At 39.5% G+C, this 14,600-nt stretch overlaps 1 protein-coding gene across 1 annotated transcript in view; it reads right to left on the minus strand.

Moving 5' to 3' along the window:
• The window catches only part of LOC134528222 (insulin receptor-like), a 119,660-nt gene that overhangs the window by 11,364 nt on the left and 93,696 nt on the right, over positions 1 to 14,600 (minus strand). Inside the window, exons 3-4 of the mRNA XM_063361640.1 lie at positions 8,721 to 9,033; positions 6,360 to 6,712 (exon numbers count right to left, since the gene is read on the minus strand). Of these exons, the coding sequence (XP_063217710.1) occupies positions 6,360 to 6,712; positions 8,721 to 9,033 (666 nt within the window). The remainder of the gene's footprint in view (positions 1 to 6,359; positions 6,713 to 8,720; positions 9,034 to 14,600) is intronic.

Genomic DNA, 14,600 nt, shown 5'->3' on the forward strand with positions numbered 1-14,600 from the left:
TCTGTAAGTGTAATTAATTATTTGCCAATTTAGAAGATTATTTGTAAGTGACAAGTAGTGGTAATAAATAAAACTGTGTGTGTGAAATAAAATCTATTAATTGGGCTATCCTTTACGAACCCGCGGTAAATCGTAACAATATCATAGCCATCAAGCCTTCCATTCTTCTGGTTGGCTGGTGGATTTGGCCAATCGGAGCTGGGCTTCTTCCCCTATTACCACCCAAGCATGATTTTGGTACTTTCTTGATGAAATTTTGCACACTTCATGTTCAAAATAAGAGGAAAATTACTGTCTAGGGTTGAAATCTATAAGATTTCCAGAGGGGGAAGAAAGGTGGGGCCGGTGGTGGGCGGGGGGGGGGGGGGGGGGGGGGCAATTTTTTTTTTTTAATTATTTACATTTTGCAGTTATAATTTTGCAAGTGCAAGAGGGGCGGCCCCCCATCCCCCCAGTGATGTTCTTTTTCATTCTAGGGGGCCTGGGATTTTGCCCATCACTCTACATCAAATTTCAAACAAAAAATTACCCCATCCTTCTTTCCCAACCGTTACAATTCCACAGCCCATTTCATTTTTCTTCTTGTGGCCACCAGTATATTTATTTTGTTTATTTATTTATTTACAATTGTTACATGCACACCAACACTGAATTTAAGAGACTGCAGGGGTGTGATGACAAAAAACAACAATTACCCTTATAAATAGTGATACAAAACACAAAGAACAAACAATGGGTAAGGACAGAAACAAACATCCAAATCCTTCAGGAAAAGGTAGTTAGAATAACGTAAGTTGTACAATACATAACTATTGTAGTATAGATGGTTGAAAGTATGTAAAACAAAAAATTTAAGTTGGTAACATAAAAATTAATTAATTACACAGGTCTGCAAAATTATTTTTTGAAAAGTCACACGTGTGTTTCCGTACCATGTGCGTCTCTGCCTGAGGACGGGAGCAGATAGCAGTTCCCGAAACGTCGCTTGTTTCTGTTTTAGAAAACTGTTGTGTTTGTTTCGTCTTTTCGTTTGGTCGTGTTTTTGTCTCGTTTTGACTGTTGTGATGAATTTTTTGGGTTCAATATTTTTTTGTGCTGTCATCATTTGTGGGGGTTTTTTCGTTTCTTTTTTTGTTTTTTTGTTTTTTTGGAAAACTATTGTGTTTGTTTCGTCTTTTCGTTTTGCTGTGTTTTTTGTCTCGTTTCAACTGTTGTGTTGAATTTTTTTGGGTTCGGAATTTTTGTGCTGTCATCATTTGTGGGGTTTTTCTCGTTCTGTTAGTCCATTTTTCTTTGTTTTTTCCTTGTTTGTTGACCATATTCCTGTTGTGGAATATTGTGTGGCGTTAAATCCTGACAACAGCAATTTTGCTTAGTTTGTGTTTTTTGTCATTTGTGTTTTTTTGTAGTTTTCTTCTGCAGACATACATGTGCTAAGCAATGGCGTATGTCCAAAAGCCTACATCAAGTCATGCACTCCCATTGCACAAATCTTTCAAAGATAGTACATATTTTTGTGTTGTAGTTATTATATGCCTGTTACAGTTTATTTGACAACAGTCACAAGAATTATATCTCTTAAGTAGACTAGTTTAGTAATCATTTAGGTTTTTATAGTACCTATTTAATAATTTTGCTGACTTTTTTGTTCTTCTGAATTATGATAATATTGTGTTATATTTTTGACTTAAATGAAGTTAAATTTTTAAAAATTTTTATAATATTATACGGTTTAGTAGATTTTCAAGTATAGGTTACTGTCATTGTATAAGACTCGAGAAAATACTGTAATACCTTTGGTGTGTTGCACTCTGTCACACCCCGAACTTTCAAATGTCACACCCGTAAATTTTTGTGAGATTTGTGAATTAAAAGAGTTAAGTTATTTCTAACTTTTGGATAGTCCATGTAAAAAGACAATCTGTACACTGTAACACGATGATTATTTAATATCACTAGCTCAATCCACTTCACATAATTTCTTGTTTGTGGTAGTATACATGGGAACAGAGGCTCATTTCATGTCACACCTGGAATTACATGTACCAATTTTTCCCAATAAATTATTCCACATTTTATTCATAAAATTTGGCAGACATTTATAGAGGTTCGAGAAAAGTCACATACATTAACAGTTTAAAGTTAGTCTTTTCACATATCTTATTTTATTTGGTACAATGATAACAAATGTCACACCCGGATCTCATGGAATGAGCCAATACTAAATTGTCCTCTTTCTTAAAATACTCCACAAATTCTTGTTCTCTGCTTCAATACCAGTAAAATGTAGTTGCAGCATCTAATAAATTGTTTTCTTTTAGTTGAGAACCGAGAAGTTCTGCAGCGTCCTTAGGTAATCTGAAATCCCGTACCAAATCATTCAGTTCTTGCTGTTTTAAAGGTCGAGGGTCATTTGTAGGGTGAAAAATTTCACAACTGCTTTGCAGATGATCAATTTGTTCTGAGTTTTGTGATAAAGGCGTTTCGAAGCTGTTAGTGTTAGTAGGAACTGGTATGGGTAATTCGGGTCTTTGCGGAACTGGCTTTGTTACAGACGAAACATCAGGATACACAATTTTGGTGCAGGTTTTTAGAATTATATCCTGTTACATTGGTCAAACAAAAATAACAATCATCTGTATGATATTTTTGTTCCCGCCACAACATAAGAATACCGAATGACAATGATTTTGATTTACCGTAAGTCCACTGTCTTAACACTTCAACACATAGCCGGCATACTGTATGCGGAACCTAGGCTGTATCCGAATACATAGGGATGCGTCCTTAGCACACACATCCCTACATCCCTTAGCAAATGCAGCCACAATGTAGAGGACGCATTTCTAATGGATGGATTGTATCCGAATACTTTTACTACTAGCACCACCTGTTGACTGTCAGTCGTACTAATGTTCACGCAGCCATTTTGTGTAGTAATATCTACGAATATTCAGCAAAAAGTAAATAATAAATACCTACCAATTAAAAAATAATGTAACGTGTATGTTATAGATGTTAGCGATCCAAATAAAATACATTTTATAAATTGTAAACTTTAAAAATACTTATGAGTTTTGAATTATCCTTTAAGTTTAAATTCGTATTTTTATTATATTTATTAACGTCTTCATTTGTCTCTGTTTAAGTTATCACTTTCGCTTATGTTTTAAACAAATATTATGCTGAAAATCTGAAGTAATATTATACACAGACAAAATAAAACCCGATTCCGAAGCTAATGGATGTAGGGACGCGTTAGTGGATGCGAGTGTCGCATCCCTAGAAATCTCGAATTAGTGGATGCGTGAAGGGATGCATCGGCATCCCTTGTGAGAATTCGGATTCAACACAAAGATGGCCACGTCCACTACGATGCACTTTTAGTGGATCCCTTAGCTAAGGGATCCATTAGGCCAGTATTCGGATACAGCCCTACTGTTTCTCTTGGTAACATAACCTCATTCCGAAGTAAGCATAATAAGCAATTTTTACAAAGTCTGTTAATTTTAATCTTTGCTTAACTATTGTATATTGTCCACAAATATAGCAAAATACATTTGGATTATTTTTGCAACTCCGAGGAGCCATTGTTACAGATTTAATAAAACAATCTTTTATTACACTTTTTCTTTTTGCAGTTTAAACCATAGAGTAAATAAAGTACTAGTACAGAGTGGACACTCAATGCTATTGCAGTTCTACGTTTTTTTTATTCAGAAATGCGCTAGTTGCTATACAAAAACGCAAACTTGACAAACATTAAAACGAAGTTGCAATGGCTTAAAACCGAGATAAAGTACCTTCTGGAGTAAGACTTACGTTTCAAATTATAAGTACATTTTAATTTAAATACAACATTGATCCTAGAAAGTACAATTTGCAGTTAATATGCTTAAAACAATAATTTGAATAGTAGGGAAATTTGCAGCTTCAACTAAATGTTGGCAAGCCTTTGACTTGTTTCGTGCATGCATTAATATTTATAAAAATATTGATTTTATTTTTTTTCCCCCTTATAAGCAAATCATTTAACTAAATATCGGTAAACGTAACATATAATGATTTATGAGAGCAATATTTTTAAAACAATAAGTAAATTTCTTACCTTTGAGACAGTGTTTGACTTAACCTCATTTCGGTTAAAAATGTTTTCTTTACGTAGCATAACATTTGTTAAAATGCATAACATGTAACATATTTTCGGATTATAATAAATCGCTGCCTTTTTTTATGTCCAAGAAATAATTTCTGTTCTAGTAGAATCACGTTGATTGAAGTTAAGGTTAGGATTTTCGTAGGTACCTACCGAATTGCATTACAAATCGCAAACAAAATGCATAAAAAAACGTGCAGAAGTATATAATCATTAACACAGGCAATGTGTATTTCTGGCAAATTTAACTGCCTATGATGTACAATTTTTCCACAAAAACTGAAATGAAGCTGTTACCAATGGCATCTAATTCTTTATGGATTAGGTGAAAGTACAAATCTTTATCGTATCTTCACTTCTTGAAGACACGTGTGTAGCAATAAATTAAGGAAAAAAAAACCTTAATTTCAACATAAAAATTTAAGACACTTAATTTTTTCGCAACCCTCACCTCGGTAATTGTTCCGTATCACGTATCCAAGTATATACCTTGATCCTGTTGGTATGATCATGTATGATTTATCCGGTGGCACATGATGCTTGCTGTTTTAATTAATGTTAAAACAGCAAGCATCATTACCACAGGATCAATGTATTCAGGATCATGCCATTTATTAGTATCAAGGGATAGACTTGGATACGCATTACGAAATTTTTACCCACACCTCCCTCTCGACCTAAAAATAAAATTCATACAAAACATTTAGACTAATTAAAGTACATAAGCAGCAAGTTTGAGCAGAATTTGAGACTCAGTGACATTTAGAACAGTACCTAAGTATTTATGTATTGTGTGCTTGTCCTCAATGTGCGACTACACACTACCTAAAAAGAGGAAATTCTGTAGGGCATGAAAACAAAATGCTCATCACTATTTTAATTACACAAAACTTTTATTTTGTTTCGTTTTAATAATTTACACATACCTAGTTTCGTCAAGCGGAAACTTAAAGTAAAGTTAATTATTATTATCTCTTCTCTTGTTGTAGCAGTAGTTAACACAACACGTAGCTGAATCAGGCATGTTTCATAACAGTGATTTATAAAGCAGTTCATGAAATCATTGATATTATTTAACGAGATTACTATTTCAACATGATTGAAACAAAATTTCCTTAGAAATTTTTTATTAACCTAATATCACTTAATTCAACGCCGGCGCCATTAATTATGGTGTTGATGGATAAACAAGTGGTTCAATGTGCCAACGAAAACTCGTTTATTTTCTTTTACGTAAATATATTATTTTCATTTCAAAAATATCAATTTATGCCATAAATTTGATAAAATGTTAAAACAAATGTAATAATTATTTAATCAACGTGGTATTTTTATTATAATTTTTGTGCTCAGATGTTGGATAAAGCTGTATAGCAACTAGAAAAATGCGTTTGCTATACCCTATGAAGTGTCCCCCCCCTGGTTTAAACCACTATGATCAGTCATAGACTACCTACATAAAACTTTTTGTTTATACTTTTTCTCACAGGGGAAAGGCAGGTTAGTAACAATAGACTATAGGATGGTCGGTCATAGAGTATAGAATATAAATATAGATCATGGAATCAATTTTATATAAAAAAAACGAACTTACCGATCTAACGAACTATTATATATTTATCTATATACAAAAAGAATGTGACATGATACATTAAAACAAAGTTTATATTTGCTATATACAGACCAATATCTACATGTTTGTGATAAATTTATTTAAAAAACTGTTTCATTGCAGACCTGTGTTATTGGTAGTGTCAAAGTAGGCATAACTGGAAAAAAAGAATAACTAAATTACCGAGTAAAATTACTTACAAGTTGATACTATTGTAATTAGTTATTAGTCCAAAAATAATATCATTATTTATGTTTAGTTTACATAAAGTAAACGTTAAACAACTATGAAACTGGGAACTCTTAATCTGGTATTATCATGGCATATTTTGAAGTTTATTTTATAACTAAAACAGATTTTTTCAAAAGTGTCTAAATAAGCTCTCCAATCATAGAGAGAAGTCTAATTGGGTTAAATAAAAAAATTACATAACTTGTATCTTATACACGAAACTTGAAATTGAATCAGATATGTACATAAGTTTTTTTTATATTAATTAAGATAAGTCAAAAAAAAATTTTCCACTCGTGTGAAGCCGGGTAGGTACCACAGCTAGTAATGAAAAAAACCGAGTGACCAGTGAGACGTTACCTCCCCGGAGGACAGTCCTGGGTGCAGACGTTCCCCGAGAGGACCCCCGCGCAGACGCTGCAGTGGTCGGGCCGGCCCTCCGTGCAGCCGCCCAGGCACAGCTTGCCACACCCGCCGGCTCCCTCCGAGCCCGTGCCGCACTTCTCCCGCCACGCCCGGCCCCAGCAGTCCCGGCAGGCCTCCTTGCAACCCTTCTGCTGCGCGGGGCAGTTGTCACCGTTCTGCCCTATCCTGTTGCCGCCGTACGACGCCAGCGACGCCCAGTTCACCGTGTCCACGAAGCAGAGGTTCGCGTTGCCGAACACGTACACGGACCCTTGCACGATCTTCTTGAGGCTCCACAGGCCGACCTCCTGATTCCGGAACAAGACACACAAGCATGGCGTAAAGGAAGGACCAAACGTAAACTAATGATTGTCTTCTTCACACTAACTGCCAACAGAATGGTCAAAATAAGCTCTTGGGCTTCTCCTGACAAAAGCTGCACAGTGGTTGAAAATTTGAGTGCTCTTTGTTGTGTTTTGTCTGTTTTTTTTCTTCTTCTTCTTTTTAAGTTATTTATCTTAAGTCTGTACTACGTACTGTAATCATACATAAGTTTATAATTTTGAATAGTAATTTTAAGGAGAAGATATTCAAATGCACTAGTGATGAAATTTATGAAAATATCACACCCTTACTGTATTGAAACAAATATACATAGTGTTATAACATTATATAACCTTATAAAGGACACAGTTTCATTTTTTATAGGTATTATTAATTATATTGGCAAATAAGCAGTTTAATTGCTGAGCCCATCTTGTGTAAGTGGTCAACAGCCATACTTACTCTACGGGTTCCACCCTTTGGCTCCATTATTAGAAATTCTCGTTCATGAGCCTATGGTACTGGGTTCTATTCCCAGTCAAGTTGTGAACTTCTCACTTGTGAGAATCTCCTTCTCGGGTTCATGACTGAATGAACTCACCCAGCCTGTCCCAGTCATAGGTTGCCATACTCAGGGCAGACAATTTCTCAAGGTCAAAATTTTTTTCCCTGCTCCAAGTAAAGCTGATCCAACACCAGAAGTGTGCATAGAATTACATTTCAGGGGTGTCGAGGGGGAAGGGGGCAGATCGAACTGCTTTTCCAGCTGTTTACTTTCAAAATCTTTCCTTTTGTTGGTAGAATGATATTATACGTATATATATATTTATATATATATTTATTTATATATATATATATAAATTCCATAGGAATCCAGGGTGGATCGATGTATCATTGCCCAACACAAGTGTCACAAATTATTTTATTTCACAAAAATATATTTATAGTGATTGAAATTATATAACTTTTGTGAAAAAATGTATTTTTAGTAATTACTTTATTATTAAATAAATTTTTAATATTTCACAATCAATAAACAACACTTTTAAAATAAGTTAATAACACAAAATATTGTATTTTTAAAACAAAGTAGAGTTAAAAACAATATCATAAAATCTTTTCTCTACTCATGAGGGTAGGGGTCAGTTGCTCAATCCCAACCACCAGCATGACTCCATCAATGAGCACTAAGACGATATTCCATTGCTTCAAGAAGCACAAAGTACTACAATACATTCGAGCTAATTTGAAAACTTTTTTAAATAAAATTCTCACAACTATCCCTGCTTGTGCACAAAAATTTAAACATGGTGAGCCTGGATTACACATATTCCAACTGACGATGACGTATCATGTTAACTAGTTTTTTTTTTAATATTTTTATATCTTACTGACTCAAAATAAATATTTCAATTTGTTTAGATTACATGAAATCATAGAGGAGAAACCTTGTTCACAGAATCTAATTTTTTCCCCATTTTTTATTGTAAGATGTTATTTTATCTAGTATAAACAGCAATCATAACGGGTGAGGAGTGGAAGACAAGTTTCAACCACTAAGGACCCAGTGACAAGACACCTTTTCAAATTTTGGGGAGGGCAAAAAACCACCACAAAGGTTTCGGGGAGTCTGGAATTTCAAAACCTAATAGCTTCTCCCTTAAAACGCTAGTTTAAAGAAAAGTTACCTTGAAAACTACGTATTTATCTGATTTCTATAACTAAAACAAAAATAAAAAAGAGATACTGTAGAGTAGCACTAAAAAATTTTTTTAAAAAAATGCATTAAAAACTTTTAATCATTTTCAAAAGGTCATGTAAGGACTTGAGGAGATTATTTGCTATCTCTGCATTTTTGTTTGGTTATAGGTACTTATGAGAAATGGAGGGGATTGCCCCCATCACCCCTCCCATAAGACTGAGCGAATGAAGGGACCCCCCTCCCCCTCGGATATGCCACTATAAGGAATGATTTCCCCCTCGGTACTGAACTGTTAGGTGCGGCATGTCGTGGACGACCAGGGCGAAGCTGATGAACGGCGCGTAGCCCCTGATGACGGCCAGGTTGGGGAAGAGCGCGCCGAGGCTAACCAGCCCGTGCACGCGGTACGCCAGCAGGTAGTGCGTTATCTCCACCAGCTTGGGGAAGCTGACGTTGGCAAAGTCGCCGGCCCGCGCGTTCTCCATCAGCACGATCTGCACGAAGCCCTCCACGACGCTGCAGTTCTCCAGCTGGCTGAAGCTGGCCACCGAGTTGCGGATGTCCACGCTGCCGCAGATCTCGCGCCCGTCGCTCATCCGCTGCCTGGAAGACAAGCGATCTGCACGGCGAGCTGCCCTTGGTACTTAACATCTAAGAAACGAGGTTCTCAAACAGACAGTTCTTTAAAGAACCAACAAAATAATGTGTACATATGATATGGATATTAGGGTCCGGGAGTCCTCCCCCGGGAAAAATTTGTATTTCAAGGTGGAAAATGGTGCTATTTAAGCAATTTTATCATCTAAAAATTGATTACACAGCACTTTCTTTGCCCCCGTTTGCCCCCACTTAAAGAGTTCAGAAGGGGGGGGGGGAAATTCCCTTGCCCCCCCCTGTTGTTGCGCCCCTGTACTAAGAAACGAGGTTCTCCAACAGACAGTTCTTTAATGAACCTACACAATTATGTGTATATAACATGGATATTTGTATTACAATAGATAAATTAAACATGCATTTGTAAATGATGTGTTTAGTGCATCTTTTCTCGCATTTTCTTCTTTACATATAGATAATGCTGGCCAGCTAAATCCCATTAAACATCACTGTTGTATATAGTATGGATGAGGATATTTGGTGACTCAGGTTGGCAACATAGACCGATGCGTCACTCAGTCAGTCGAGCATCAGCCGCCGCCATGTCCGCGTGGTCTATACATAACAGTTGGCGACGAGGTTAAAACGGATAACAATTTCGTGTACAATATGGCCTTAATCGGAGCCATCGGAGAGTTCGCGCCCGAGAAAGAATCGTGGAATTCTTATCGCGAACGGTTACAGTTTTATTTTATCGCGAACACTATCACGGAGGATGAGGCCAAGCGGGCAGTGTTTTATACCGTGTGCGGCGCCGATTTGTACGGGCTGGTGACGTCGCTAGTATCACCAAAGTCGACCGCGTCGGTTTCCTTGATGGACGTCTTCACCATATTAAATAATCACTTTCACCCGAAGCCTAGTGAAATTGTGGAAACTTTTAAGTTTTTGAAGCGCGATCAGAAAGATGGGGAGACGATCGCCGTGTACATAGCAGAGCTTCGAAGGCTGAGTACACACTGCAATTTCTCGGACCTCGACCGAATGCTTCACGACCGGCTCGTTTGCGGCGTAAGGGATAAATCAGTGCAACAGGCTCTCCTCGTTAAAGAGAAACTAACCTTGAAAGAAGCAGTGGATATTGCGATGGCAACAGAGGCGACTGGACAGAACATGGCGGACTTGAGAGACAGTACAATAGTGGAAGAGAGTGTACACAAAGTGAACAATGGCGTGTCAAGATATTCAAAACCGGCGGGTTCGGTTAAGTCGAACACTATATCACTGGGAAGACAAAGGGAAGCGATAAGGAAGGGAAGAGACAACGAGAACCAGCTATGTTGGCGCTGTAATGGGCAGCACGCAGCAGACACGTGCCGACATTGGAACACTGTATGCCGGTTCTGTAAAAAGAGGGGACACATTGAGCGGGCTTGTATCACAAAAAAAAAGCATGAGGGAGTTTCGAAAACAAACGACCTAGCGCAACGAGAAGTGGCACAGGAAGTACAGCATTTTGAAGAGGATTGTTCGGAAGGTGCTGCCACGCAATATACGCTGTACAATATGCGGGAACAACAGCCCAGGAAACCGTGGTGTGTGGAAGTGTTGCTGGATGGGAAATCAGCGATGATGGAAGTTGACACGGGGGCAGGTCGATCGATTATCAGCGGGAGAACTTACAAGGCCCTGTGGCCTCAGGAACCTCCACTGACAAAGAAGGACATGTTATTACGCACCTGGTCCAGCGAATATCTACAGGTGATGGGGGTTATGGAAGTTGCTGTACAACTGAAGGGGCGTGAGTCAGCGGTACTCCTAGAGTTGGTAGTGGTGGAAGGACAAGGGCCGAATTTGCTGGGACGAGATTGGTTTGCACCTCTGGGAATTAAGTTAGTGGGGGTGAACAAGGTTAGGGAAGACTTGGCAGCAGGGATTGTTAGGGAGTTTCCGGATGTGTTTAAGGCAGATAAGCTGGGAAAATATGTAGGACCACAAGTGACAATAACAGTTCCACCAGAATGTGACCCTGTGTTTAAAAAGAGCCGGCCAATACCATTTGCTTTGAGAGACAAGGTGAGCCAGGAAATAGATAGGTTAGTGCAGCGTGGAGTGTATGAACCAGTGGACTTTTCGGGTTGGGCGACTCCAGTCATACCCATTTTGAAGAAAGACGGGTCCATTCGGCTTTGCGGGAACTATAAGGGCACTGTAAACAGCGTGTGTGACACTAGTGTGTACCCATTGCCCACTGTCAGTGAAGCACTAGCAGTACTAGAGGGAGGACAGCTGTTCTCAAAACTGGATCTGGAGGAAGCATATTTGCAGGTAACTGTAGATGAGGGCACAGCAAAATTGCTTACGGTAAATACCATGAAGGGGTTGTTCAAGGTTAAGAGATTACCATTTGGCATAAGTAGTGGTCCAGCGATATTCCAGCGGTTGATGGACACCTTGCTTGCTGGCATACCTGGTACAGTAGTATTACTTGATGATATATTAATATCCGGAGGAGGTGACAATGAGCACTGGAGTCGTGTCCGTGAAGTCCTGGGACGGTTGCAAAGTGCAGGGCTTAGGTTAAAGAGTGAAAAATGTGTTTGGGGGGTGGATTCAGTTGTTTTCCTGGGACACAGAATTGACAAGATGGGTATCCATCCACTTTCAAGTAAGGTTGAAGCAGTTCACGATGCGCCAGAACCTAGTAACAAAAAAGAGCTCCAGGCATTTTTGGGTCTCTTGAATTTTTATGAGAGATTTCTTTGTCACAAAGCAGATGTATTAGAGCCTCTTCACAGACTGCTGGATGCCAACACTCCATGGTGCTGGACAGATGCACACGCAAGGGCGTTTGAAGAGGCCAAGCAGCTTTTACGATCGGAGCAAGTCTTGATACACTATGACCTAAACAAACCCTTAGTTTTAACATGTGATGCATCTGAGTATGGGGTAGGGGCGGTGCTGGCCCATGATCTGGGTAATGGGACGGAAGCTCCAATCGCATTTGGGTCTAGGACACTACAAAAGAGCGAACGAAACTACGCGCAGGTGGACAAAGAGGCCTTGGCTGTCATTTTTGGGGTGTCCAAATTTAAACAATATTTGATCGGAAGACAGTTCAAGATTGTGACTGACCATAAGCCACTCTTGCGCCTTCTCCATCCCAAGCAGCCTGTTCCAGATACCATTTCACCGCGATTGTTGAGATGGAGTTTGATGTTAGGAATGTATGATTTTGAACTAGAATTCAGACCAGGGACCCAAATACAGCATGCTGATGCCCTTAGCAGATTGCCTCTGCAGTCACCTGCATTCCCAGTTCCAGGTCCCAGTGAAATTCTCATGCTGGAAGAAGCGGGGGAAGTGTTTGTCGATCCACAGACAATAGCAAGAGAGACTGGGAAGGATCATTTACTGTGCAAGGTGTTGACATATACACAAAATGGATGGCCAGATCAAGTGACAGAGGAGATGCAGCCCTATGTTCGACGGAAGCTGGAACTGTCTGTTCACAAGGAGTGTTTGTTGTGGGGATCCAGGGTAGTAATCCCACCACAGTTACGGACAGAGGTGATGAGCATGCTTCATGCAAACCATGATGGGGTGGTGCATATGAAAGCGTTGGCAAGGAGTTACTTTTGGTGGCCAAAACTAGATGCTGCAATTGAACAGGTTGTGAAGGAATGCAAAAGTTGTCAGCAGTGTCAAAATAATCCACCTAAGGTTAAAGCAGTAGCCTGGCCCACAGCTGACAAACCATGGTCTCGATTGCACATAGATTTTGCGGGACCATTTCAAGGAGCTAATTTTCTCATTGTAGTCGATGCGTATTCCAAGTGGCCAGAGGTCAGGCAAGTGGGAAGTATGACTGCAACAGCCGTAATTCAAGAATTACGAGACATATTCAGTTATCATGGACTGCCAGACACTGTGGTGGCAGATAATGGGACAGCCTTCCGATCCCAAGAGATGGCACAGTTTTTAAAAAATAATGGCATTGACATGGTTTTCGCACCACCCTATCATCCTTCGAGTAATGGGTTGGCGGAGAGGACGGTGCAAACTTTCAAGGTGAAACTCCGTAAACTGGTATTGGGTGACTGGCGAACTCGAATAGCACGGACGCTGTTGGCATGGCGCACTACGCCAAGACAAGGGGAAAATAACACTTGGAAAACTCCCGCGGAGTTGTTGATGGGGCGATCATTACAGACAGCTTTGACAAAACTCCATCCAGCAACAGGTACAGTTCAGAGAAGTCAGGCGGACAATACGGTAGCAACGCGGGTTCGACACTTCAGAGAAGGTGAGGCAGTGTGGCTGCGGAATTATAGAAGAGTCCCAAAGTGGATACCAGGCTGGATCTCTGGGGTAGAAGGGTTGCTGATATATGGGGTCAAAGATGAGCAAGGAGGCTTACACAGGAGGCACGTCGATCAGTTACGTCGAAGAAGTAGCCAGCCAGACAGGGGACAGTGTCCTGGGGAGGCAGTGTCCTGTAGGGAGCAGACGTTTTTGCAGCGGACACACCAGTTTGCATCCGGAGTTCGCCCCAGCAGTGAAGGTACGCAGCAGCCAGCAGCGGCGGCCATAACAGCAGCAGAACCAACTGGCGAACGGGGTCGGACGACTGCAGATGAGTCCACAGCGGCAGCAGGGACACCCGTAAAATCAGCTTCCGAGATGCCTGGATATGGAAACAGCCCGGGGATCTCCCAAGGATCTCCTCCATTCAGGGGTTTTCCTTCCAGTTCTGTACTAGGCCGTACTCAGGACAGGTCCTCGAGGAGACATCGAGTGCCACCAAGAAAGTTAGATGATTACGTGACAAATTAAATGGGGGGAAGTGTTGTATATAGTATGGATGAGGATATTTGGTGACTCAGGTTGGCAACATAGACCGATGCGTCACTCAGTCAGTCGAGCATCAGCCGCCGCCATGTCCGCGTGGTCTATACATAACAATCACATTTGTTATTTAAGAATAATTTGTGTGTACAAATTTGCACAAATACATTGGACACAATGTGACACACATTAAAATTACAATGAAACAATAACAACAAAATTGAAATCAAATTTTTTTTATTAATATATAATTTCTCAATATGATAGTAGTTAAGAGAGCGTAACAGTTCAGTAATATCCAAATGCAACAAATTTTAAAAAAAAGAGAGAAAATAATGCACTCTACAATAAATTCAAAAATTGGTAGGCTATATGAAAAGTACTGACGGATAAAGGAAATTTTTTTCAACAGGGCAGTTGAAAAAAAAATTATAATTGTGTATTTTAAAAACTTACTTCAACTAGGATTTTAGACAGTTACATTTTCATTCACAACAGGCATCACTTCTTGTGTGGTTTGTAGTATCAGGTGTTGTAACAGCCCCTTGCAACACCAAAAATAACATACTGCCTTCACTGAAATATCACATACTTTTAAAAACTTCAGAAAGGGATATATCCCCCTTATTCTTTCTCTCTCTACCCCCCCCCCCCCCCCCTCCAACCAAGCATACCCCAAACACTGTTCAATGATTATACAATTATGTATATAAAAATGTTTTAGATGG

Source organism: Bacillus rossius, chromosome 1 (genome assembly GCF_032445375.1).
Source record: "Bacillus rossius redtenbacheri isolate Brsri chromosome 1, Brsri_v3, whole genome shotgun sequence".
Taxonomy (NCBI): Eukaryota; Metazoa; Arthropoda; class Insecta; order Phasmatodea; family Bacillidae; genus Bacillus; species Bacillus rossius.